General features: G+C 44.8%; 1 protein-coding gene and 1 long non-coding RNA gene across 5 annotated transcripts in view; one reads left to right on the forward strand and one right to left on the reverse strand.

Annotated features, from left to right (window-relative positions):
• The first annotated feature begins 8 nt into the window (after positions 1 to 8).
• LOC136014763 (uncharacterized) lies at positions 9 to 26992 on the forward strand. The gene is made up of 3 exons (XR_010612858.1): positions 9 to 150; positions 815 to 887; positions 26742 to 26992. It is a non-coding gene; the product is annotated as an uncharacterized LOC136014763 (long non-coding RNA).
• PSEN2 (presenilin 2) overlaps positions 3705 to 27538 on the reverse strand; it is a 28641-nt gene continuing 4807 nt past the window's right edge. For 2 of the 4 annotated variants that reach the window (XM_065679752.1, XM_065679754.1), the window contains exons 2-11: positions 26584 to 26780; positions 25628 to 25857; positions 24186 to 24327; positions 23213 to 23280; positions 22210 to 22430; positions 21296 to 21394; positions 19106 to 19183; positions 17407 to 17526; positions 16782 to 16900; positions 13050 to 15464 (exon numbers count right to left, since the gene is read on the reverse strand). In XM_065679752.1, coding sequence (XP_065535824.1) covers positions 15309 to 15464; positions 16782 to 16900; positions 17407 to 17526; positions 19106 to 19183; positions 21296 to 21394; positions 22210 to 22430; positions 23213 to 23280; positions 24186 to 24327; positions 25628 to 25857; positions 26584 to 26727 — 1377 coding nt within the window. In that variant the 5' untranslated portion in view covers positions 26728 to 26780 and the 3' untranslated portion in view covers positions 13050 to 15308. Of the gene's footprint in view, positions 4521 to 10209; positions 10488 to 13049; positions 15465 to 16781; positions 16901 to 17406; positions 17527 to 19105; positions 19184 to 21295; positions 21395 to 22209; positions 22431 to 23212; positions 23281 to 24185; positions 24328 to 25627; positions 25858 to 26583; positions 26781 to 27538 lie in introns of those variants that run through there. The other 2 variants (XR_010612857.1, XM_065679753.1) reach the window with 2 other exon arrangements.

The raw sequence follows: 27538 nt of genomic DNA on the forward strand, positions 1-27538 counted from the left end.
GGAACCGCCGCCGGGGAAGCGTGCCGAGCCCATGAGCCCCACTCCTCCACCAATGGCCGGCGAGCTCGGGCGGAGCGCTGGCCAATGGCGGGCGGGGAGGGGGCCGGGACGGCTCTCGCCGCGGCTGCAGGGGGACGTGAGGCCCGTGAGGTCCGTGCGGCGGCTGCCGTTGGGCGGGGGGCGGCGGGGTGAGGTGAGGCGTGAGGTGCGTGTGCTGCGGGCGGGACCGCGGGGGGAGCGGGAGGCGGCCCCGCCACCGCGGGCCGGGGCGCTCCTGTAGCGAATGGGGCCCGGCTCGGGAGGCGGTGCCGGCCCGAGGTGCGCGGTCTCGCCATGGGCGGGAAGGGGCAGGGGCAGCCGGCCCTCGGGGCCGGTGGCGGGTGGGAGGAGGTGATGGCGGGAGCCCCACGCCTGGCGGGCGGAGGGAGCAGCTCCATTTTGTGGCGCCCCGTGGCCGGGAAACCTTCGTTCGTGGAAGCCAGGGGGGGGTTTGGAAGCGCTGGCTTACAGTCACGGTGATGCTGCTCATGCACCGAGCGTGAGGTGATGCCTCACGGAGAGAGGGCGGTCAGGCTTTGGAACAGGCTGCCCAGGGCAGCGCTGGAGTCACCGTCCCTGGAAGTGCTCACACACCGTGCAGACGAGGCGCTCCGTGCCATGGGTTAGTGGTGGCCTTGGCATGGCTGGGGAATGGTTGGACTCGGTGATCTTGAAGGTCTTCTACAACTTAGTTGACCCTATGATTCCCTGCATGTGTTGGGAATGGCATGCTGTATACGTGTGGGGAATAAGAACAGCGTGTTGCTTCCTCCAGGTTGATTCCAGCGCTGTGGTGTCTGCAAGGGTCTGACAGTAATAGCTCGCTCTGGGCTGTTCGGGATGTTCTGGTAAGCGCCTGACTCTGTCAGCAGCTTTCCTGTCTGAGAATTAACAATACATTCTTTATGGTGCATTTGCCACATTGCTGTGTTGGGACAGAACTGTATTTGGATGAGGTTTGGAGATTAAATCGTTCGTTTCTTCTTAAAACAAACAGGATTTATAATTCTCCTCTAGCTGAAGCGTAACATACAGGAGTGACCAGCAAACAGCCCCAAGCTTTAATTTCAGCACTGTCAATTGCTTGCTTTAGCCAGCGTTTTCAGCTAACTAGTAGCTTGAATTGGGCACTTAAATCCACACCAAAGGATCTGTATCAGAGTTAGTAGGAGTTGTGGGTGCTGTGGATTTGTGAGGAAGGAAACTGGGTAAATGGTCTGCTATAAGTGCATAGGGGGGTTTAACTCTACACAGCCCACTGGCGCTACTGCCAACCTGCTAGCGCCAAACTTCCCCCCTGCCCTTATCTCCCCTTGTAGAGGGGAATAATGATATCCCACATCTTCAGCAGCTCATACAAAGGGTTATTTGTCTGGTATTTACGAACACAGAAAATATTGTTCAAATATTAGATATATTTCTTCATGTTTTAATAAATAAATACAATTATATGTTTCTTACCCAAACCCCACTCAGCTTCCCAGGTAAGCCGTGAAGTCTCTGCAGGGCACTGAACAGACAGCTACAAATGCATTTAGCACACCTCATCACCCAGACATCCGACTGGAAGCAGGGCTCAGTCAGTACTAGAAAGGCTGGGTTTGAACTCGAAAGGTTAAAAAACAGTTCCTTGAGGAAGACACATTATTGATGTAATTGCTCCACACACAGGCTGTGCGTAGATGCAATATAGCTGAAATGGAAAGGCCAAACATGACACTTGAATGTCTGAGAAGGGAATGGAGGTTGGGTGTGTTAGTTGATGCAGAAACGTGGTTGCAATAGATACCAGCTTTGAATTGTCAAAAAAATGCCAAGCTTTCTTCATTTCAATACTGACACACACAGAAATGCATGCGATTCACTGTTCTATTTGTGGCTAATTCCACACTAGTTTCTCCAAAGGGAAACTCATCTTCAATCTCATCTAAGTTTCATATGTTCTTTCTAAGGAAGCTCTTTATCTACTCCTGTCCTGCATTTTGGATGTCAGTTCTCAGTTTCTGTGTAACATCACTTTGCTTGCATCAGCTCAGCATTAATTGTGAAATAGGTCTTACTCACTGTGCTGAGCAGGGAGAACTGCATGGGTTCCTGCATGAGCACGCTGTCGTCGTCTAAGACGTAGGCAGAGCAAGCACAGGATAAAGCTCTCCCCATCTTTTAAAGACAGGCCTGGCTGGTTCCCTTTATTCCCTCATGGTTAACCAGTGGGTATTTCTGCCTCTGCTCTTCAATTTGCCTAACACCTTCTGTTGCCAAGCGTTCTGCAGCCTTAAAAGACCCCTTGAACTGGAGCACAAGGCTAGCTCTTTCTATATTTGGACTAAAGAAGAGAGAAGTGTCTGTTTTCCCACCCAATTCGGAAAGCTGGACTGAAGCTGCTGGGAGCAGATGTCCTTTTTTGTTACTTTTAGCTCCTGAGGGGAACAGGGGCAGGACGCCCAGGATTCACAATCCAGAGGCCCATTGTTGTGGGGACGGCTGCCTACCTGTGTCCACAATCCTAAATAAAATTCAAACATGGTGTGTGTAAAGCACTGGAAGAATTGTTCCATGGCAAAAGCCATGTGAGATCTCCCTGTAAACTGGAGAAAAATGTTAGAAGAAAATGCCATCAGTATTTTGGTTTAGTGCTACCAATTAGGAGGTTTACATCCCCAAACCCTGGGAATGAAGGACAGGGCAGTGCTGTACTTCAGAAATAGACGAGGCAGTCCTCCTCTTCTTCAGAAGGGGTATCAGTGGTTCATGTAACATGGGTAACAGTTCCCATGGGCTCTGGGAGGTCAGAATTCAAGTTCCCTTTCTGCTTGTGAAGACATACTGCATTCCACCCTCACATCAGGACCCTAAGCATTATGCATGCCATTGCCTTCTCCTCTCTCTAGCCTTGTCCATATTATTAGGTTTTATTATTATGCTTTACACAATGGGAAAGCCCAGCAAGAGGAAATGAGAATGGAGCACTCCTCCATCCCTTCCAAATCCCAGGCAGATATACAGCCTGGTCTTGTGCAAACTGTGCCTTGTTCAGAGGGAGGAGATGTGAATCCTGTGGGGATCAGCCCAGGCTGCCCCATTCTGGTTTTGTACCCTTCACCACAGGATTGTAGGTAAAATAGCAGTGACACCTACTTCATTTATGCTTTGCATCAGCTGTCAGAGTTTGTGTAGGAGCTGATCTGCTGCATATGCTATGCAAACACTTCCTAGATTAAAGCCCTTCCAAGCGGGGAAGAGAGAAGAAACCTAGGAAACTTCTACACAAAAACCTAAGCACTGGCATCCTTTGATGCCTTAGTATGATGTGACAGCAGAATGAGGTTATTGCAGGTTGAAAGTTTTAACTTGTGTCTAAATCTCATTTAAATTTTGTGCTCTGTCCCTGCATTCTTTTACAGATCTGTGCAATGCAGATCTGAATTTACAGAGCAAGCCAGAGCAGTCCTGGGAAGAAGCAGGTTCCCAGATTTTGTGAAGCCTCTTAATGACCCATAAGAACAAGAGTGAACATTATTAAGAAATTGGTCACAACACATCTTTGGCAATACAACTGTCATTTACTTCTCACATCTTGGTCAGTGTTAGATTCAGTCGGATTTCAACAATCCTTGCTGCTGCATCCAGAAACATTTCCACCAAGAATCTTACACCTATGAGGATTATATAAATCAAGCTTTTATTAAGTTATAATGGAAGTATGATAAATTTGATTATAATATAAATTACAATACATATATAAATATCATAATAAATCTATCCTCATTATATATAATATGTAAATTATTATACATTTAAATTGTGACTAATGAGACACCTCCCCAGAGCCTTCTCTCTACTGATATTAAGATGCTTTGTTGATGATATAATTCTCCAAACATCCTGATTTTGCAAGTCAGAAAGGGGTCCTTACCCAGGATCAGTGTGGGATAACTTGATGTAGCAGTCGGAAGTCCTGACTCCGTAGCAGATGCTTTAGCTGTGCCATCATCTCTTTGCCTAATATTGCCTGTTTATAGCTATATACGGAAGGGCTTAAATACGCAGTTTCATGAGGTGCACAAACAGCTCTGGTGTGGGACTGGGGGAGAAGCAGCAAGAAGGGTGCAGGGAAGAGTGAGTTCAGGGCTGTCAGCATGGTCCTGTCAGCCTCTTGGAGGGGCTGCATTCCTCCTCCTGTTTACTGTTTTCTGAGAGGAGTCTGTTCGCTTTCTACCAGCTTACTGCTTAGTGAGTGCCAGGGAATACCCAAGAAAAGCTCTGCCAGTTCTGATGCCGACTGCTTTGAAGAACCCAATGAAAGGTTCTTTAAAGCCTTGTACAAAGTGGGTCAAGTTCCCAGAGAGGAACATGGAGAGGAACAGTGGCTAAACTTCTATGGACAAAAAGAGTTAGAGAACTGAAGCTTGGAAGGATCTTTGGGCCCTGCAGTAAGAAGGGCTCCGTTGCAACAGGAAATTAGTAGGCAGCCAAGTAACCTGCAGAAAAAAAGAGTTAATGGAGCCTCAATTAAGCAGCTATTGGTCATGTTATTATGTGGACAAGCATCCAGGCTATTGAGAGAACACTCAGAAATCCCCTTGCATAGGACAGGCCCAAGCTGTTTCTCTGACCACAATAAAATATACGTCACCATCTCTCCCCCGTGTTCACAGGTAACCACAAAGCAAAGGCTGCTCTGGACATGTTTCTCTCAGTCCTTCAACAAGAAACTTCTGAGGGTCAGATAAACAACCTCTTAAGGAGTTTTGCCTTATGTTCACTCATCGTCTTTAGACGGTATTTCTTCAAGGCAGGAGGAATGTTTTATCTGACTACATAGATTCATGGTGTTCCAACAACATAGTAATACAGGGATGGTGAACTGGAACAGCTCAAGTAGAAGTCGCTGGACAGGTGGCTTGGTTTTAGTAGTTAAGTTGTAGGCATTTCAAAACTTCAGCAGGTTTCAGTGACGCTGTTGGTACCATATGTTATTTATATGGGTTTATGGCAAAGAATGAGAGCAACAGCCTTGTAAAGAAATGAGATCTGCCTGACTCAGGCAGTGTAGATGCACATCCCCTATCATCATAGGATCCAAATGATGAGCTAGTTCTGTAATGCTTAGGACTGCTCTGATTCCTGAACTGTGTATTTTCCTCCTGAAGCACTCAGGCGTTCTTTGCACTTGTCCTTCCTTTCCCTCTCCCCTCACTGCTAGGGCATGGAGACAAGTTTGTCAGTGAGTACTTTATTTTTAAGATGGTTTAGTGCTGTCAAAAGGAGACAGTGTGGCAGTTCTTGAGACAAATGTTTTCTGTCCAAGAAGAAGATACATTGCAGAGAGCAGGGTTTCTGGGGCTGTCAGTGAGCAGGCTTACTCCACACAGCTGGAAAGAGGAGGGAATGCCCATTGGGCTGCTGCAGGGCCCCTAGCTGGAAGGAGGTGGGCAGAGATGAACTTCAGGTCCTATGGAAAGGACTGCTGAAGGGCTGCCTTGTCCAGTCATTGAAAAAATGAGGGGGAAGAAGACACAAAACCCTTCCCTTTGCCTCTAGGTTTAGCCTTGCTGAGAAACCTGCCTTCACAGGCACCTCTCTGTGCCCTTGTTCATACCACTTGCCTGTTTTGGGTCACCCAGAGAGGGGCTGCTTTGGGGAAGCAATGGTGTGAAGAGTGTTGAACCACAGAGGTGATCTATTGTCTCCATGGGTCTGCAGGGAAAAGACCAACAGAGGCCTGGGAGGCCAGCACTGGTAACAAAGGTTAAGGCTCAAGCATTTCTTGGTTCCTGCTATTATCTACCCAGAACAGACTGTGGTAGCTCTGGACAGCGTATTAGTGGCTCATGCCATATAGCTCTAGAGCATTGAGGACTGAACTCTTAACAGGAGGTGGGTGCAAGCCACCAATGCTGGGGTTATCTCTAACAATTAGTTGGAGAACAGGGAGCAAGTCTACCCTTGAGGCATTTTAGATGGTACTCACCTGGTTTTCTCTTCTCAGGGATGTGAGGCAGATCACAGCCTCACTGTCTTTCGCTGGGATTTGTCCCTGCCCTCCACACACACGTGCTCAGGGCACTGGATAACACGTGTTTCTCTCCAACTGGGTGAAAAGCAGCATTGCAAATATGTTCTCACAAACCAGAAATTTACATGTAGATACCTGGATTTTTTTTCTCTCTTTATGAAAGAAAACCAAACTTGGTGTTATTCTTTAGATGGTAACAAGCCCCAGCAAGCCCAGCTACACATGATAAGAGGGTTGCCAGAAATAGTTGTACAGCATGCCACACATATGCCACCACATTATGCTCAGCTGTGGCTTGTGTCACCCACCACTACCTCCACACTTTGCCACATGCATGCTAAATGTGTACCACTGCTTTGGGAAATTGAAGACAAGCCCATAGGGATGGAGTACATTGAGAGAAGGACAGTGCCACATGGAGAGGCTGCAGATTGAAGCACTAAATAGAAGAAAGTGATACCAGTCCTTGTCTTTGGACAGCATGCAGGACAGTGTAGGGCAAGGACAGGCACCTTGCCCCTGCCACTGCAGCAATTAATGTAGTAAAACATTCACAGTATCACGCTTGCCTGTTCAAATTCTGTTGCACAACAGTGCTTTTTATGGCTATGGAGCAAAGCCATGTTGGATGAGGAGTGCAGCAATCTGATTAGCAGCTCAAGAATATGGTATTTCTGTTTCTCCCCAGATCTGTGAGACTTAGTTAAACATTACTCAGTCTGTAATTCTTCTTTATCTCTGAGCTAGACACATTAGTTGTTTCTGCTCATTGTAAACTGCATTTGCTTGCACAGTTTGATGAGTGCTTTGCCCTCTCCTCTTGCCACTTGATTGATTACATGTACCTCAATTGATCTTGCACAGGCATAGTGGAAAGGCCCAGTTCTTTGTAGCTTTCAGCCAGGATTCACTTTACAGATGATAACTAATGAAGCCATTCACCCTCTGGGTAAATATGGCAAATTAGTTTTGAAGCTAGGCAAACAGAAGCAAGTCCTTTGCCTGCATTTAGCTTTTTATGAAGGACAGGAGGGTTATCTGGAACAGTTTATGCAGACTTGTTCTAAGTGGGAAGGCAGACTGGAGCCAGGGAATATGGGAGAAACAGGGCTATTTCTGAACACTTTACTGGAACAAGCAAGTTCATCATAGGTTGCTCTGGTGGCTAATGGTGAAGTGTGCTGCCAAACTCAGCCATTACCCCAGCTTTTGGCACGGCATTGCCATGTCTCACACAGCTGGAGAGCAGTGAGCTACCTTGCTGCAGCCTGGAAAGTATGGTCCCCAAGAAACAATGTTTTCTTTCACTGCCCTGAGAGCCAGTCCTTGTTCTGGCTTCATGGATCTTACCTCCCTGTTCGGAAACACAGCAGCATGGGGGAGGGAGACAGGGAAAGCTGCAGGGGTTTTCTGAGTGCCTGTGTGGCAAATGCACAAACTCCATCCACTTGCCTGAGGGTGATTCATATAGATAGTCCTAACAATTATCACTGTCATAGGAGACTCCCTTCTGAAGGGAACAAAAGGTCTAATATGCAGACCGGACCCACTTCTTACGGAAGTCTGCTGCCTCCCTGGGGCTGGGGTTAAAGATGTCAAGAGGAAGCTTCCTACCCTGGTGCAGCCCTCAGATTATTATCCATTATTGCTTTTTCAGGTAGGCAGTGATGAAATTGCATCAAGAAGTCAATCAAGAGAGACTTCAGGGCCTTGGGATGACTGGTTAAGGGACCAGGAGCACAAGTATCCCTTCAGTTGCAGAGAATGATGAAGGAAGACATGAGAAGAGACAGCAGATCAATACCTGGCTCTCAGACTGGTGTCATCAGCAGAAGTTTGGGGTTTTGATCATGGGTTGATTTACACAACACCAGGACAACACCAGTCTCCAAGGGGAAAAGGACCTTTGCACAAGAGTTAGCAGGGCTCTTTGAAAGAGCTTTAAACTAGACTTGAAAGGGGAAAGGGATAAATCAGTGTTTGAGGGATAGTATGCCAGCGAGGCCCTTTGTGTCAGTAGAGATAGGGGATGGAGATCATGCAGCAGCAAGGACTCAAGGGTTAATGATGCATTAGAAGCCACAAAAGTGCCTGAAAATGGTCACGTAGGAATTGGGGCTTCTTCCCCCAAACCAAATGAAAGGCATCTACAATGCACACAGCACAGGCAACAGACAGGAGGAGCTGGAAGCCATTGTGCAGCAGGAAAACTAACTGGTTGCCATCATGGAAACATGGTGAGATGACACACAACTGGAGTGCTGCAGTGGATGGCTGTAAACTCTTCAGAAGGGATGGGCAGGAAGGAGAGGTGGTGGGTTAGTCCTGTTTTGATTGTCTGGAGCTTAATGATGGTGATGATAATCCCTCTCTACAACTACCTGAAAAGAAGTTGTAGTGAGGCGTCAGTTTCTTCTCCCAAGTAAGAAGAGATAGGACAAGAGGAAATGGCCTCAAGTTGTGGCAGGGGGGTTTTAGATTGGATGTTAGGAAGAATTTCTTCATTAAAAGGGCTGTAAGGCATTGGAACAGGCTGCCCAGAAAGTCACCTCCCCTGGAGGTATTTAAAAGATGCTTAGGGGCATGGTGGTGGCCTTGGCAGTGCTGGGTTAACAGTTGGAATCGATGCTCTTAAAGATCTTTTCCAACCTAAACAATTCTGTGATTTACTTCTAGCCGTCAGTCTAGGGGGAAAGGATCATTGCTACATTTGGAAGCTGACTGACCCTTTTTCTGCTTTACTGGGGCTATTGATCCAATTCCTGAGGTCAACCAAAGACCGCATTATCTGACCTCTAATATCTACATCTGTGTCTGTATACCTGGAGAGAGACATCGATTGGTGGCAGACCACCCTGGCTGACATGTATCTGCATGCAGCTGAGAAGGAGATGCTAGCAGTTAATATAAGCCTCTGGAAGAAATGACTGATCAAGATGCAGACATCCAGGTTAAGCCCTTCATTTGACCCTGAACAAATTATCCAAATCCTATCTGTAAAAGAGAGCTGATAGCATTCTTCTGCTCTGTCATGCCCTTGAAGCCTGATGCCTAAGTGCTGGAAAGCCTCAGTGGAAGCACAGCAGAGTCATTCAACATGTTCTGTAGCTGTGCAGAGGGAAAAGAACTTGTCTTCAGGCACAGCGGTGCCAAGAACTAGCAGTGCAGGTTCACTGCCCATCAACTCCCAGAGCTTTCAAGAAGATTTTTAGCCTGGAGGAGTCCAAGGTGGGAGCACAAAGATGCCCTTTTCCTTCAGCAGTCCCACTAGGCAGTACCTAACAATGAAGCCTGGACAGTGAGTGCATCCTGTGCCATCCACTCACGGGCTTCAACAACTGTCACTTCAATAGCCTGCTTTCAAAGCAGAGTTCTTGCTGTTCTCTGCAGCAGCACTCTTGTTTCGTGACAGCACTAAGTGTGTACACACACACTGGTAGGAAAGAAGCTGACCAAACCCTTTACATGCTAAGTGCCTTTGGTATTGCTTTGTCCCCTGCTGGCCCTCATTTTCCCATCCTGTTTCAGTCTTTAAAGCTGCACTGCCGTAACAAGCCTGATCAGGGAAGCCAGCACCCCACTCCTCTTCTGTAAGCTTACCCATGTCTGAGGTGTGTTTTGGTTTTTCTAGCCTTGTGCCCTTCCCTAGGCTGAAGAGCCACAGCTCAGAGCCTCTATATCCATACACATTTGCTAGATTTCTATTCCCTGTTAGTTCCCTGCACAATCTGGAGTTTGAATAGGCAGCATGAGTTGTCTGGGATCATTCCATGTATTTGCCATTTCAGCTCTTAGCTTCCCCACCCAAATCACACAGGGGCAGCAATCAGATTGTTTCTTTTTCCTTATTAAAGAAGAAAGACAAACAGTTTTCATGCCTATTGAAACTTGCACACAGCACTCAGGAAGAGACTATTAGCACAATATTTGGAGAACAAAAATAACTCAAATTTGATCATCCTGGAATATCACAAGGGCCGTATTTGGTAGGGGCTTACAGACAGGGCATGTCTGGTTTGGCAAGATGAAGGGGTAAGACGTTGCTGTTGGAATAATTCTGTTAATGCTGCTGGCATTTTATTGCTACTAACTTTCCGTTGGTACATCAAAGCTGTGAATAGGTGGCTTTAAAAATCATCCTGAATACCTACCTTGGACTCCAAGGATCTTGCTTGTCTTATGCCAGGTTTGAAGGCAGGCTTGGGTTCTTTTGTAAACAGACGCAGCTTTACCAATAGATGCAGCTCAATTCAGGGAGAATTGTAATTGCTTCTATTTAACTTTGTAAAGATTGAAGGTGGCATGGCATAAATTAAAAGGTTGGATCGGTTTTCCACACTTGCTCTCACACTTTTTACATTGCTCGTAGTCTGCTTAAATGCAAGTTAGCTGTGGAGTTACATTTTATACCAGGGTGAGGAAGGTCTCCCTGAAATCACAGAAAGAATTATATAGGAGAAAATAGGCCTAATGCTTTTCCTACTCCACCCCCTTCTCATTCTTCAGGCCTTGAAAGGCAGTCTGGGAGTGCCAGGCTTCACACCATTTATTTCTGCACAGACCTAATCCTGAGCTGCCCTTGGGAGCTGTCACTTAGTTCAGGCTGCATTTGATAGGACTCCAACAGTTCCCAGTTTTGGAAAACTTCCATTCCAACTGCTTGGCCCTGTACCTGTCTCAGGTTTCTATATTAAGGAGTTTAGCTAGTTCCACTTCAGTGTTTCTATTTATTTATATCTTTGTAACACTGAGCCACAAATAGTGCTGAGCACTGACACCTCCCAAATTGTGGGCACCCATCACACATACATATTGCACAAAGGAGAAGTTAACACTTCATATTCACTTAACTCCTCCAGTGCTCAGGGCCAATGTCTTCAATTTAGATTGGAAAAAGATGGGTGACAGCAAACCTGAAGCAAAGGGAAGAGCTAAAAGAAGTTACAGTGTCTTGTGTGATTGTTTTTGATGCCCTGATCTGATGTGGGCAGATATTTCTTTAACCCAGCTTAAAACCAGCATTTACTCTCACTTTCCCTGCTTCCCATTTGTAGAATGGGAATAGCTCACATCACTTTACCATACTGGGGGAAGGGGAAGCAAGGCTAAATTCAATGAGGGATGCAACAGTACGTTAGGTGGTGTATGAACAGTGTGGTAGGAGAAGCTCTGGCAAAGATACAGCATTTGTCCAGGCTGCTTTCCTGTAAAACAAATGAGTTCAAAAAAAGTAGATAGCACCTGGCTTTCCTGAAGGCACAGACAACAGAATGCAGCCTGACCCTAGAAGCCCCTGTGCCAAGAGCTGGAATGACAGCAGCATGCTCTTTCCACCCCCAGGATTAGCAAGACCTGCTTTGACAGGAGCCTGCAAGTGAGAGGAGGAATGACAATGCAGTAGGTATAACTATTTCTTTCCTTCTTGAAGATGCTCAGGAGAAAATCTAATTTAGCGATGTCTGGAAGAGCCCCTGACTTATGCTTGGGGGTTTGAGGCCTGAAACTAGGCTTAATGCTTCTAAAAATAGGGGGGGAACACGACCCAAACAAAATAGTGTGTCTAATGCAACAGCAGGACCTCACCCAGAGGTGCAGCGCTGAACATGGCATCACATTTGAAATCTTTATATAGATTCTGGCACAGTGTGAGCTCACTGTCACTCAAAGCCTGGCCTGTGCTGTGCCAAAAATGCAGCTGTGCTGGGGTGTGAGGTGCCTGCTTTCTCCCTGCCATGAAGAAGATTACAGGGCCTTCAGCCTCACTTAAAAGTAAGGGGCACACAGCAGAGTACTTGAAAATGGCTGGTACTTCTTCGTATAGACGTACTGCCCTCCTGTGGCTGCCAAGGAGCATCTCTAATACAGGAATAGGGAGACCAGGGACTGAGGGCAACAATACAGAAAAGTAACTATATATTCAATTTAAACCAAAACACAATTTGATAGCAAAGAAAGAAAAGGAAAACACCCTGTGTGATTAACTGGGAGTACATAAGAAGGCAAGAATAAAGCAGAGAAATTTACTGAGAGACCTCCTAATTGTTTTGTAAAGACAGTCTCGAGCCATTTTTCACCAGAGTCTTGTCAGTGAGAGCCACTTACTCAGAGAGATGGTTCATTTAACTTCATCTGGATGAATGGGGGAGACAGATGAAGTTCATCTAACTTCATCTGGATACTCCATGGGGGAGACTTCACTAGCAACTGGTGCAAAGAAGGTGTGGGAGAGGACAGCACTGCTGCATTTCCGTGGCTGTGACAGACGTGTGCTATGACCTTCCTGTATCTACTAACAGAAGTTGGCACAGCTTCTGCAGTGTTCATAAGGCTCTTGCTGAGACACCTCATGTTGCAAATGTGTCCCTTCCTCTCTGTGAGCCAGGATGAGATGACATTTCTAGCATAGTCTGATGTCTCTCTGAGGGACTTGCCTTAAAAGCCTGAAGTTAGGTTCTATGAAAAAGACCTTGAGTATCTGCCAGGAATGGCCCGTTTCTTGTACTTTATGACTGTGCTGCTTCTTGTGCGTCTCTGCGGGCAGAACACATCACCAGGCTCTCATACTGGAGTGGGTGTGACAGGGATCATATAGGAAAATGCCAACATGTGGCACCTCCTTCAGGACTTGAGGCTGTGAAGTCACACCTGCATCAAGAGGGGTGTCACCCCAGTCTACCTGACAGCACTGCTTTTAGGGGGATGTACATCAGTGGGAATGTTGGGATCTCTTCAGGTGAAAGAGACTGCAGTTGAGCAGAGCATGCACCAAGCTGAAGTCAGTGAACGAGCACAGGAGACAGACAAATGCTTTGTTCATTCAAGTTGCCAGATAACTGAGTCAGTATCTCATGTAGTACCCAGCTAGGGAATAAAGTAAATCCTGCCTTCTCCAGTTCCACATCTTAGGCCATACAGTATTAACATCACGAACAAAACTTCGCTTTATGCACAGGCGAAAATGGCCAATGAGATGAGAAATCAGTCAATACCATTTTAAAACTTGTGTGTATGTGTGTATATGCACACATAAACACACAGAATATGTATATATTTGTAATAAGCACATACAAACTTTTATACAATTAAAACCACTCCAGTATGTACATGATATATTCCTGTCACTCACCAGGACAATACATTTTGTTGCACTGACAGAATCTGTTGCTCAGTTTCCTTTTAAATTACAATAATAAAACTATGCAGAATTGCTCGGTGGAAGGGCAATCTTTGACAAGCACAAATCTGCAGCAACCCACCAGCTCCAGTAGTGATCCTTCAATATTTGAAGGTATTCCTTCAGTTTCCTTCAAATGTCAACTCTGCTTTCACAGAAATAAATTGTTTCTAACAACATGCTACAACCCTGTTAAGCCAAGCAGGATTTTTCCTCCAGTTCTTATAAATAATTCACACCCTCTCTACACCATGCAGTGCAAAAAGTAGAATCATCTTTGCAGTATTCTCATTTGGCCCCATAACTGCTTTAAAAAATACCCCAAAAATAAAAGGAAGAAAACCCAACTCTCACAAAAACCTTAAAAAATTAGCAGACAGAGCTCTACTGATTTAGAAATACCTTTCAGTAATAATTTCCTTTAGAAATACCTTTCAGTTATAATTAACTCTGCAGTCCAACCATTGCTAATGTGAGAAATGAGGACAGAAAACTAAACAAAGAGCAAACCGAGGCGCACACAACTTGTGAAAGCCTTTACATGTGTTTGCATCACCCACATGATGTCCTTGTTAAATACCAAAGTAGATGAGCTTGAACAAGCCTACTGGAAAAAATACTACCTTAAAAATGCGTAGTTCAAAGCCTTATCTAAAAAGTATTACGAGAGATGAAACTCTGCATCTCTGTCACTGCATTATTCACAAAACCTTGCATCATGTTGCATTCTGAAACACACTGATGAGCTGTCAAAGAAAACAGCACTTATTTGCATCATCAACAACAGAGTAAAAAGAAAAGGTAAAAAAACACAGAACTTGGCTGTTTTTAAAAACTGACTCTCTGAATAGAAACCAAATGATTTCAAAAGGTGGAGAAAACAGTCAGGTTTGGTCAGACCTGTATTTTATACTGGCAGCAAGCACTGTGATTCTTGTGTTGATTTCTTTTAAGGAACTCAAGGGTGTGTAAATATTCCTAGCATTAATGATGCCTTATGTAAGAAGCAGATTGAAGTTTGCACCTCTGTCTTTTGATACAGATTATAACAGGGTAAATAACTGGTTTAAATTTTGTAATAAAAAAAATAATCTTTAAACAGTACCAAAAACTAGGTAAGCCCAAGTGTCAATCCCTGCAAGAGGACCTCTTCATAAAGGGAAGGTAAATCCTCCTTTGGAGTAGTTACAGCAACACACAGAAATGAAACTAGAAACACACACAAGAAGTTACAGGTCTGATTTACTGGAGTTGTGTAGTAATTTCCACCTGATGGTAATCTGAGGATTGTAGTATGGAGCCAGAAAAAAGATTTCCAAAAAGGTAAAATGCTGGGAGGAGACAGGAAAAAAGTATCTGAATTCCCACACTGAGGATCTGATGTGCTGGAACAGGCAGCCCTGCCTTCATCAGCTGTTACGTGCGGTGGTGGATGTGCTCAGAACATCAGAAGCCTTATGTTTAAACATCCTAACCACCAACATTCCTGCCTAAATCCATCATGGCTCACTATATCTAAGGTCAGAATAAATAGGCATTTGGGACAATTGCAGAAGTTGTGGGCACAGAAGACAGGTTATGCAGCTCAGCCTCACTTCCCTACTGCTCATGACCAGGTGTAACGCACTGCTCTGTTCTGTGCATGTTGGCTACTGTGTTTCTCTAATTACAATTTACTTGCACAGCATGTTTGCACAATGCTTCAAAAGTGTTAAAAATCCTAGAGTACAGTTAAGCTTGATTGAAATTCCAGGGATAAAACACTTTAGCTTCTGGAAGCACAAATCAGACCCTCCTTCACTGTCCCATGCTACATACAGGTTTCTGTGCTCACAACAGCCAGTGTACACATCAAATCACATAAAAGTAACACTCTGACATCAGCAATGAGCCAGGATTTTCCCTGGAGTCCCAGAGTCCCATATATATTAGATTTTTAGTACACATCATGTCACTGAGTTAGTGTTTTCCTTACAAATATATGGCACTAAGTGTAAAACTTCAGCACTTACTCCAAACAATGTAACCATACTTCACAGTAAAGCTTTCAAAAGAATCCTCTAACTCCCACCTCTTCTAAATATACAGCTGGTGGGAGGCCAGGGTGTCCATGAATGGTCGCACAAGGTTGTCTGTCGAGAAGTAAAAGACCAAGCCAAAGGTGATGGAGATGGGAAGAGCAGGCAGTGCTTTCTTAAAAACAGCCAGCAATAAAAGAGTTAGGCATAAACCCTGCAAGAGAGAATAAAAAACAGACATATAGTAAGAAGCCCAGAAATGTATGTCATCAACAACCTAATATACAAATAATAAGCTACACTGTACAGCACCTGAATCCTGCCTGAGCTACCAGCAGCACGAGATCCATTTGCCCACAGCTTCACCTTTCAAGCTGCCCAGGCATTTTCTTCTGCAATCTTGAGCACAGCTTTCTACTGAGAAAATGCTATAAACAGCTCACGCTGACATACAGCTGACCCCGAGAGGCTCATTTATTTACAGATTACATTTTCTTCTATGCCGTTATGTATGAAGTACTGATCCAGCACGTAAGAGCACTTAAATCCTGGTGAACTGCAGAGATAAGAACCTCCACTGGAGGACTCTGAATATACAGCAGCATGTACTGCTAATGCCTTCCCAGTCTGCAAGGTCTCTTGGGGTAAAATAAATAAATAAATATATATCTCCACAGCAGATAGAAAAATATCCACTGCTGTTCTTTTGACTGCATTGTATTCTATGACAGGTGAATTCTGGTTTTATTTGGATAGCAGGCCAAGGTTTGGTTTTTGGAGTACGTGTGGAAGCTTTGGTACATTTTGGGTGGACAGTATGGCTAAAAGCATTTAGGTATGGATTCCTTCTCTCAGATGAGCCCTTTCTAATTCCTCCATGATGACAAACAAAGGACACAATAATTAATTTTCTTTTACCTTTTAAAAATCCTGCTGGTTAGTTTCCATAAGGATGCTGATGTTAACAGCAAGATCCTAGTGATTATTTTCTACCTAGGTGAAAGCTCAACAGTGTGTGGTCATTAGACCTGGCAGGACCGAGTGCTTTAGCAGTTACAGTATGATCATCATCTGATAATTTCCATGGATTTTTAAGTCTCCTTCCTTCCAAGCTCAAACACCAGAACAAGACAGTTCTTCATCCTCTTATGTAGCGGTTCTCCTTAGCATAAGGGAATTAACCTTTTCAACTTTACTTGCTGATAAAGGTGCACTTCATGATACTGACTATTCTGGCTGACAGAAGTCCCCAGTCTTTTAACACTGAAGCAAGCACACTGACAGTTCAGCGGTAACTATAAGCTGGTAACTGTGGCTGTTTCACCATCTCCACACTTGGCTCTGTTCTCACAAGTCAATATCATTCAGCTTCAGTGGCTGCTTAAAGCCTGACTCTACAGATTAGGTGGTTTCTCCTGGATACCTATCCTGTTACCTGCAGTGATTAAGCAGTGCTCAGCTGCTGGTACTTCTGGCAACACTGCTGTACTAAACAGGGTGTAAGAGAGTTACTAAAAGCTTGCTCACTTACTATGAGAATGGCTACAAAGCAGGCCAGCGTGGTATTCCAGTCTCCACTCGCTGTGGCCGCTGCTTTCCCAACAAGCACACTGTAAAATATGAAGTCTCCAAGGCCCAGCTTCACACCCCCTGACAGAAGTGGGAAAAGAAAACAAGTGTTAATGCTGCTCTTCCTGCTCTGCTTCCTCCTGAACAAATTCTTGCCCCTGGGGAGCAGGTGAGGGTTCCTCATCCTGACTCCAACCTGGACCCTTAGCACCCCACACACTACTGAGGAGGCTGAGTCTTCCAGCCTCCTCTCCCACAGCTGTTTTTGCTCAGCCTCATTCTCGGAGGTGCTTCCCTGGGCTGCTTTACAGACGTACCCCTAAGGAAGCATGAGAATAGGAAGGGATGGGAGTCAAGGGGAAGAAGGAACTGTTTCAGTTGTGTAGCCAAGAGATGTCACTGGAACTACAATCCCAGAACAGATTCTGCAGCAGCAAGTATTATGCAGTGAGACTCAGTATCTCTGTTGCTCAGCAAGACACAACCCTTCAAATCAATTGCAATTAGACCAAAGTGGGTAACAGTGTTAACCACAATGAGAGAAAAGTCAGGTTCTGACTGAAATCAAGGTACAAAGCTTCTCTTACTTTCCTCCTCCTCGAGCTCCTCTAGAGAAGTGATGGGGCGGGTTGGAACAGGACTCCTTGTCTCCGACATCTGAGAGTCTGCATGTGAAGAGCTCCCATGGTTGTCTCCCCCATCCTCAGCTTGGTTCCATAAAAATAGGCCAAGACAAGCAGACACAAAAGAAAAAAAATAAACACAAGCAGACAAAGAAAAGAAAAGGTAGCTACATTTATAACTTAACACGTGAAATCCACACTGCTGTGAAACTTCCCTGGAATGGGTAAGCTCTCTGCTTCTTGGAGGTGTGATCATCAGGACCAGTTCAAGCAGAGACCCTTAGTGGCCTTGAGGAAAACACGTTATTATTTTAACCAGTCGGAAGCATACGTGTTCACAGCTTCTTTGGCAGCTACCCAGGAGCTCAATGGCTTTAACAGGCAAGTACATATGCAGAACTAAGCTCTGCACAGGCTAGAATGACAAGTAAAGCCCAGTAAAGTCAACACGCATTCCCACATCGTTGTGTCTTTGGGGTGGAGATGCTCAGGTGTTCCCTAACTGATCATATGACAAAAATGGATGACTAAGAGGACTGCCATTTATGAGAAATCACACTGACACTGGAGCTGAGTGTTCACACATAGAAAGTGGACACATTTCATTGTTCACTGATTTAATTTTTATTTTCCCCTGTAAAACACATCTAATGGAGCCCTTGGTAGTGCTTTTGGAAGCAGCCTGTCCAAGATATATTCCCCAGTTCCCATTTTCCAGAAGCACTCATACAAACTTTCCAGACCATGTCAGTCTGACAGGATGCTGCTGCTGCAGATGCAAGTAGGCTGCAATCTGGGACACAGCTTCCACAGAGGCATTCTGTACAGCTCAGCATGCTCTTTCAAAGCAGGATTGTGTCCCTGCTATTTGTTAGTGTGTCAGCTGCTTTATCCTGAGATAAAGCATGTTCAGTTACCAAACCTTGGCATACATTTACTGCTTTAACATAAAAAGGTACTGTCTTTTCTGAAGTTCAACAAGGCCAGATGGGAGATCCTCCCAACATTATAAATGACATTTTATTAAATCACCTTAAAACTGCACTTTAATTTGCATGTCAAGAAGATAAAAGCACAGGCACATAAATTGCCACAGGTCCAGCTAGAATGTAAACTTGGTACACCTCAGCTACTGTTGGGTAACTGCCCAAACATAAGCTTTTACCCAGGGGTAAATGTAAGGATGTTCATTTTCTTTGGCAGGGTAAGCCATGCTGCACTTACCACTGGGTAAGAGCACGTCTGCTCCATGCCAGTGGCCTGAACACAACATGCTGCAATGCACTTAAGTTCAGCAGCTCATTGGCATTGTATTTATGAGCCTATGTTGTAATTTATTATCCCCAGCTAGTAAAAATACAAACCCTCTCTAGTCCACTTTCAGCTCTGTCTTCAGTACATCTGAAGATGTGTTGAACAATATTTGTTTGGTTTCCTGTTTGTGTTTGTTTTAAATAAAAGCAGCTTGAATACTGGAACTTTCTACGTTATCTGCTCATCCTTCCTGCCAGCCCTAACAGCAGGTTTCAGAACATCAAGCTCTGCAACCACTGAAAAAATGCATCTATCAGGATTTAGGGGCTTACATTTATTTGCAGTCTAAAACATACACACTATTTCCATGGAACAATGCTCGGTATAGAAGAGTAACACGCAAGCAAACCTGCATCCCATGTCTGCTGAGTTGGTCCTCTTGCTGCTGTGTCTGGCTTTGCCATTCCAACTGTCCACATCATAGCAGCTAGAAGCAAGAGAGAAAGTAACCAGCTGCATAAAACATCAATCACTACAACTCAGAGGAAATAGGTGTTTAGCTGTCCCTAAAAACAAACTTTTGGTCCTGTAAATGCTTTTTAAAATGCTCATTTTTAGGTGGTTTGCCTCGCACTTTGAAGGTAAGGTGGGAGAAAATTAAAGCAGTGCATTCAATTTTTATGAAAGTCCCAGAGTACAGATAGGTAAGAGTCAGTACAGTCCTCTCTGTAGGCTAAAGAACACAAAAATCCAGAACTAGGATCCTCATTGCTTTTGTTTTCTTCAAAAAACAAATGCCCAGGAAACAATGGTAGTACAAAAGGTAACCAGAGGTTAACTTACACAGCCTGCTCCTCATGTTCTACTAAAGGTAAAGCACACAAAGGAGGGATATGCAGGAGCTGTCTAGTTTTAGGAGCACTAGTTTTCTCTCTCCCTATTTGGTTTGGTTCTTTCCTGTCAGAATAGCAGCTATTTCTGTTTTGGTTCCAAGAACAACTGAAGGATGTTTGGGAGTTTATTCTTGACATGGACCCCTAAACTAAAAAGGAAGACAAACCATTTTGGAATCAGTGGAAGGGAACTCAAATCAGTTGTTTATTTAAGTGTGCATCAGTCTTCCTGTTTTTATAGAAGCTAAACTAAACAAAATAAGCCAAAGCAAACACAGTGCCTGCTTTTCCACTATAAGCTCAGCCAAGGGATGTTTTTACATCTAGAGGGAGCCACAGAATGTGGTCTTGCAATGGAGACACTGATGTTCTGCGCAAGATCTTTTTGTTCGGTACTTACTATTTGTTGAATTGCATTCTCCTTTAAAGAAACCCTTGTTAGCTAAAACATGTGGAGAGGACCATTTTTCAAGGGCATGTTGTGACAAACAAGGGGGAATGGCTTTAAACTGACAGAGGGGAGATTTAAATTAAACATTAGGAAGAAATTCTTCCCTGTGAGGGTGCCGAGGCTCTGGGACAGTGCCCAGAGAAGCTGTGGCTGCCCCATCCCTGGTAGTGTTCAAGGCCAGACTGGACAGAGCTTGGAGCAACCTGGTCTAGTGGAAGGTGTCCCTGCCCATGGCAGGGGGCTGGAACTGGATGGTCTTTAAGGTCCCCTCCAACACAAACCATTCTATGATTCATCTAGATTGTCTCAGGTCAGTATAACATAATCTCCAGTAAAAGGGAGGTGAGCTGAAGCCAACAGAATCTCTGCTTGGAACATACAAAAGCATTTATGTAACATTAAATGCTGGGGGGAAGAAAAAGGAGCAATAACTTCCCACTGAACATCTGGCAATAGCTATTCTCCTTACAACCGATGTAATGCAAAAGTCACTGATTTCCACAAATCACTTGAGTCCAGACCCCGTGAGTGCTGATTCGTCTGCTTTTCACTTATCTTAAGTACATATATACCTTTGGATAAGGACATAAGACACCATCACAGTTAAACAGCCCAAGAAAGCCAGGGAAGAGACAACTGATTCTGTTTGTAGAGCAACACTTGAATAGTCTTTTACAAAGCGAGCAGCCACAAAGTGAACAGCACTGCTGTCTATACAGTGAACAAAGCAAGAGGAGGCTACAGGAAGAACGGAACCTCATCACATGTTAGAAGTGTATGCACAAGGTAGAAGTCTATTGAGTGGCATCATCTCATCAGAGAACTTTGCAAAGACTACTGTCCATCTAACACAGGTTTTTGTATGCAGAACAAAGGGGCACATTCTGCACTGCATTCATGAAAGGATAAATCTGGTTTTGAACATTTCAGCTTCAGGTTGGATCGAGCCTTGGGTGACATGGTTTAGTGGGAGGTGTACCTGCCCATGGCAAGGGGGTTGGAACTTGATGATCTTAAGGTCCTTTCCAAACCCAACTATTCTATGATTCTATGAGGCAAATGGAGGCTTCCTGTGGCTAATTAGAGTTGGCACCATTGTAACTGATGAACAAGGCCTTCTATAAATGGTCTGTTCCAGAACATAAATGCACACCAATGTTAGGGCAAGGAAGTAACTAAAATAGTGCTCTTCAGTTTGACACAGAAATAGGCTGTTTAATCTGGCTAAAAACATTAACATTCTGATCATACTTACAGGAATATATTAATGCAGGAAAAATGGGCTCATTTCTTTCCTGTGCAGTTTCTACCAGCATTCTCAGTGGCCCCTTGGGACAGAGAACAGCCATCAGATCTGCAAAGAGAAAAAGGCCAGACAATCTCATCTCAAACTATCATGCATATTTTACATTCTTTATCTTTAAAAAGCTATTCTCCCCTCAAAATTACATCTATCAATATTAACTGGATGATTTCCTGAATGGCAGTTTCTGTTGTTCGAGTCCCTGAAGATGCTGTTCACTTAAAATACCATCCCCAAGCCTCAATGTCGTAGGTAAGAGTTTTCATTGTGCTAATCCTATAAAAAGCCTCCTGAGAATAACACATTATTTCTTTGAAAGCATTATATCAAGGTGTTAAATTTAATTAGATGAAGACTTGGAGTACTTTGTTCACATCCTGCAACCCACTGCTACACACACTGACTCTGTGTTTCACATGAATGAAGTTCCTCTTTGCCTGCCCCCTCTCCTCCGTCATAGCTCCTCACCAATCTGAATGTTACCTCCCAACTACCCCTTGTTCTGCAAGTTCTCTTGACATTTGTTACTCATACCAACATCCATGATCTCTTGATAACCACAAATGGAACCTGCAAGACTATCAGGTTGCTACTGACAAAAACCCAACCACCCCCACCATGCAGTTAGATGTGGTTCAGTACTTCCCCAACTTCTCATTCCAGTTTGAAAAACATGGTAGGAGTGCAGTCCCTATAGGAACGAGTTAGCAAGAAACAAGCGAGGGAGACATCTTAATTGCCCATCTGCCCCTTTCTAAACCTGTTAGCACCATAAAGTTGTTGTCTGAATGACATCCACAGTCCTGAGATTGCCTCAGAGTAACCTCTCCATGAGCCACACCTTGAGAGTCCCAACCCAGACTTACCATAGATGGAGATTGCACCTAGAATCACCCATGCTGACCACTCGGGTAGATACTTAATGAAAACCAGTGCCATTAGAGCACTGATCATAATAAGATATGCTTGCTGAAGCTGTAAGGGACCTTTCCAGTGTATGCAAATCATCCCAACAGCTCCGAAATTCCAGATGACTAAGAACAGAGTGGGGTAATCCATGGCCACATTGTACGTCTTCAATACTTCACTGGAATACAAGAAAATTTAGCTAAGCAAGAAAAGCAGCTAACACACAAAGCATCCTAACTAGCCAAAGTTAAACAAGCCTCCTATTACACAAAGAGGAAGCAGGATAGAAGCAGCTCTCAAGATGAAAGGGGAACCTGCCTTGCGGCCAATGTCTGCTCTTAGCTCTCTGTTCCTCCTGTAGGAGGTGGACATGCCATGTGTGCAGTCACCACAATGCCTGAGTCCTGAGGTCAACAGTGATTACAATGGTTTGAGCAGGCAGGATTTCAAGTGTTAACCAAACATAGGCCTGCAGCTACGTGACCATCTGCAGCAAAGAAGCCATGTAAGAGTCATCCCACCAGATGCATGATGTTAAAACTGAAAAGTTTCAGTTAAAATTGGAAAGCTTTAACGAAGTGTCACCTGCAGGTTAAAAGCTTGGTTGTGCCTAAGCTGGGAGCTGTGGGAATGAGCTTGAAACAATACAGTCCGAAAAAAAGGCAAAACAAAGAACTCAGCATGTCAAGTTCCTTTTCCATTGTTCCTCAACATCCAATTCAGTGCCCCTGTTCCACAAGGTTCAGCCTGTTCGTTTCACACTCACAGTACCACTTCCCAGTGATTCTTCTAAAGTAGGCACTGCCTATTAAAGACTTCATTTGCCGTTTTTAAATTTAATTAATGATTCTAACAATTCTTAAACCTCCATTTGGAGAAGGGGAGACACTGCTCATGTTGTTCGAGTTGGGCACTGTCTGCACTCTGAACTGCCAGGTTACCTCCACCATTCCCACTTACCCAAGATATATGTAGGTAAAGAGGAAGAGCAGCATCAAAGAGGACAAGATCAGCCAGCCATGGATGAACTATCAAGAACAAAAAGAGACAGTGACTGAAGGGACTGTTACCCCTCATGCAGCTTGTAATACCTAGTACATGCATTACTGACAGAGCTTTTGTTGTCCAGTCTCCTTCTGCACTCCTCCTCCAGCTTCCAAAGACTGCCTTCCCCACTGCCAGTGAGGAAGGAAGCACAACCAATTGCTCCCAATTCTTCCAAACTCTCTCATTTTATATTCTATTCCTTGGTGTTTGTTTTTGTTGGTTGGGTTTTAGGGGTTTTTTTTAGCCTCTTTCTTATCAATTTCCATGGGTACCCATATCCTGGCTCCTAGATCAGATAGGTGAGCACATTCTCTCTGCTTGGTGGAGAAGAGGAAAAGGAGAGATTTGCCCAAGATTGTACAATAAGTCCATCTCAGGGCCAGGTTTAAAACACAGCAATGGCCAGTGCTCAAATGCTGGGCTGGCACAATACAGAACAACTCCCTGGGCATCACAAAATCTGAATGTGCCTTTCCACCCAAAGCCTTGTCCCATCCACCAGAGCCTCCACAGGCAGGAAGAATAGCAGTTCCCACAAAGCTTGTCTGAAACTTCCCAAGAGAAGGCATTCACGGTATGCCTTACTTACTCCACATGTACAAACCGCAAACCTTCTTGATCAGATGGTGAAGACTCAGACATGACTAACACAAAGTAGCAGGCCTGGTTTTTAAGAGCCTACCATTAATGACAAAAAAACAGCAAGGCATATTCAGGGGCACAGCTCTGCCACCTCTGACAAAGGCTGCTGTACAAGATGCTTCTTGCTGTGACTAAGATGTGGACTAGCCAGTGCAGTGCCTGTATTTCTCACTGACACACAAGCTCCACTTGAAGTCAAGCTCAGAGCATATAGGTGGAAAAGGCTCTGGCACGAACGCTTTACCTTGTAGCAGCGATATTTATAGAGCACAACTAGAAAAACAGTCATTACAACGATGACGCTGATCATGATGATGGTGTTCAACACCGAGTTCAAGAGACGCTGGCCCACAGACGGGGTATCCTCGCTGAAAGGGGTGTAGATCCTGCAGTATAAAGCAAAAGCCATATAAAGTATATATATTCTCTTCCAACCAACTGCAACAAGATAAAGCCAGTCCTCTCTGTGTGTGGGAAAGGGAGGCAGGACTGCCAAGGACAGCAAACATAAGAGGTAGCCTCTGAAGTGGCTGGGCTCCAGTTAATTATCAACTAAAGATTAGTGGTCTCTATCAAAAGCACATTCCTACAAGAAGCTGTGGCTGGCAAAGCTCTAAACAAAGAGACCTAGAGTTTAAATGACTTCATTTTAGTAGCTTCTCTCCAGGCCACACATTTTTATTGCATGCTTCGGATCCTCTCCATGATAATTACAAGGCTACATCCCTTTCTTTACACACTTGGTGGAAGAGTTTTGGACTCTTTTATCCCTTCTCATCACCCTGCATCCCACCCTTCACCCCCTGTTTCCTTTGGTTCAGTTCAAGGGACCACAGTCCCTGTTTCTCCACCCAACATGTGAAGCACAGTTAGAGCCCCAGGAGTGCTCTCAAGCACAGTCAGCATGAACAGTATCAATCATAACTGTATGAATTATGTATCCACACCGTGAGTCTGTGAGAACCAGAAATGTCATCAGGAAATGAGACACTCATCCAAATGAACATGCTATTCCCTGATCACTGCCAGCTAGTGAGTGAGCAGATGAGGAGTTCAGACTGGGCCTTTTGTGCTGCAGTACAAAGCAACTTTCTAGCAGCCTTCCAATATTTGAAGGGAGCCTACACAGATGCTGGAGAGGGACTCTTCATTAGGGACTGTAGTGATAGAATAAAGAGTAATTGGTTTAAACATGAACAGGGGAAGCTCAGGTTAGATACAAGGAAGAAGATCTTTACTGTGAGGGTCGTGAGACAGTGGAACAGGTTGCCCAAAGAAGTGGTAAATGCTCCATCCCTGGAGCTGGATTGAACAGCCTTGGGTGACATGGTTTAATGTGAGGTGACCCTGCCCATGGCAGGGGAGTTGGAACTTCATGATCCTAAGGTCCTTTCCAACCCAAACCATTCTATAGTTCTATGACTATTACGCTGCTCATAGGCTTCACTTAGGGCACCCTAATGACAGTGCTAATTCATCAGTATAATACAGGTATGGAAGGACTTACACAGAGGAACATAGCATACTTTAGTAAAATCTTTGTACACTTGCACAGCCACCTTTAGCTGTGTAAAGGTTCTCCCAACCTGCCAAGGAAGCACTCTGCGTACACAGAGTATACGTGGAACCTGTGTGTAAAGCTAGATATCCCATGTACTCAGAGGCTGTTTTGAAGACCCCACTTACAGCTGCCCGTTTTTCTCCGTATAGAAGCGCACTGACTTTATGGTGGCGACGACAACAATCATACAAAGGGTGACAGGCACAAAGAGCATGATTACATGCTTTGCTCCATATTTCAGAGTCAGTTCCTCCTCTTCATTTTCCAAGGCGCTTCTTCTCACTGGAACACCCGAGTCAGACATTTCCCCATCAGCAATATTGTTAGGGCTACGGCTGCTACCTGTTCGTCTCTTCTGAAAAGAAAGATTAACAAGTATGTGAGACACTTCTTTGTGTTCAAAGTTTTATTCCATCATATTTCATGAGACTGCTGTAGGCCCGCACAGCATACCAACTTGGCTCATAACAGAGAGGTACAAAATGAACAGTACAATTAGAAATTCCATTGCAAACAAGCTGCAATGGAGTTCTTAAACCAAAACTATGAATATCTTGGGGCCTCTTCAAGTGCCATACAGATGGGCACATGCACATGAAGGGCAAGATGCCCAGAACTTAGAGGAAATGTCACTGGGGTGCATAAGCTTGACCAGTTCGTCCCCCCACAGCAATGCTGTGCTTGCTTTACCCTGCTGCTTCACTGGCAGCAGCACTAGACTCTGTCCTAGTATTTCTGCATTTGACCAGAGCAGACAAAGGGTTTCTGGCAAAACAAAGAGGCTGAAAAGGATATCCTGCAAGAGTCATATGTGCATCAGGTCCTGATTAAAAGCTTGTATCTGTAAAATTGTATCATTACCAAAAGGAAGGAAAAGGGAGGAGATATATGGAGATTAAAAGAGGGAAGAAGTCACAGTGGAGGAAATGGGAACCCACACTGCTGCTGCTGGCTGAGAGTGAGAAACAACAGTGGCCAAAGCAATCCTAGAAGCCAGCCTGCTGGGAAGGTCTGAGGGTAGCAGAACTACATCTATCGCCATATCCCATTTCTCCACTCACCAGGAAGGACGCACACCTACCCTATGTGCCTGCGCCTCCCCGGCTCCTGAGGCTTGCAAGCCATCCTGGTAGGAGGGCACGGGAGGGCTCTCTGCAGACATCAGGGATGTTCTCTCATTGCAGGGCTCCTCCTCGCTGTCCGAGTTGTTCATGAATGTGATCATCGTTGCTTTCCCAGGGAGCACTCAGGAGCGGCGCAGCCAAGCACTGGTCAAGGCTGAGGAGACGAGCAGAGCAGAAGGGAAGAGAAACAGTGAACGCTGCAGTGCAAACCACTGGAAGTCTGAGGAGGGGACGACAAGGAAGCTACAGCACGCTAAGTACCTCCATCTCCTTCTAACAGCTGATTTAGCCTGCTGTCACCCCAGGCATGACAATCCATTCCATTAAAGTCGCTGTTACTTTTACAGTCAGGGAGAACAGCACGAAGCAGCACTGAAGCAATTTAATGCTTTTTTCTTTGCCCCAGCTTTCACAGTTGCTGCCTCTGTTTTCCCTCTCCCATTAGTACACCTTGATTTCCACAAAGGAGGTTTCTCAGTGCTTAGTGTTTGATTTGCATCAGCCAAACAAAGCATCACCTCAGATGCTGGTTGCCTGCTAGAAGGCTAATAGAGCACAGCCCTTAAACAGCACTCCTGCAAGCATCGCAGATAGCAGAAGTTTCTTAGTAACCCAGAGCCTCAGATTTGCATAAGCCCCTAACCAGGAGTTACATGCTGGTTTGACTGGTTCTTAACCAGATTAAATTTTATAAGCAGTTCTTCTTTTTGCCCATGGACGAAGAGAGGTTTGTAGAAATGGAAAGACCTGTCTCATTAGGTGAGGGGAGATAATGAAGGGAGAGTAGGGGCAGCCATGAGGGGTGATTGTGAGGGTGAAGGAGAGGCAGCCACGAAGGATGAGGGGAGCTCATGAGGGGACAGGAGGGACAGCCATGAGAGGTGAGGGGTGATTGTGAGGCGAGAGCAGGGG

Source organism: Lathamus discolor, chromosome 5 (genome assembly GCF_037157495.1).
Source record: "Lathamus discolor isolate bLatDis1 chromosome 5, bLatDis1.hap1, whole genome shotgun sequence".
NCBI lineage: Eukaryota > Metazoa > Chordata > Aves > Psittaciformes > Psittacidae > Lathamus > Lathamus discolor.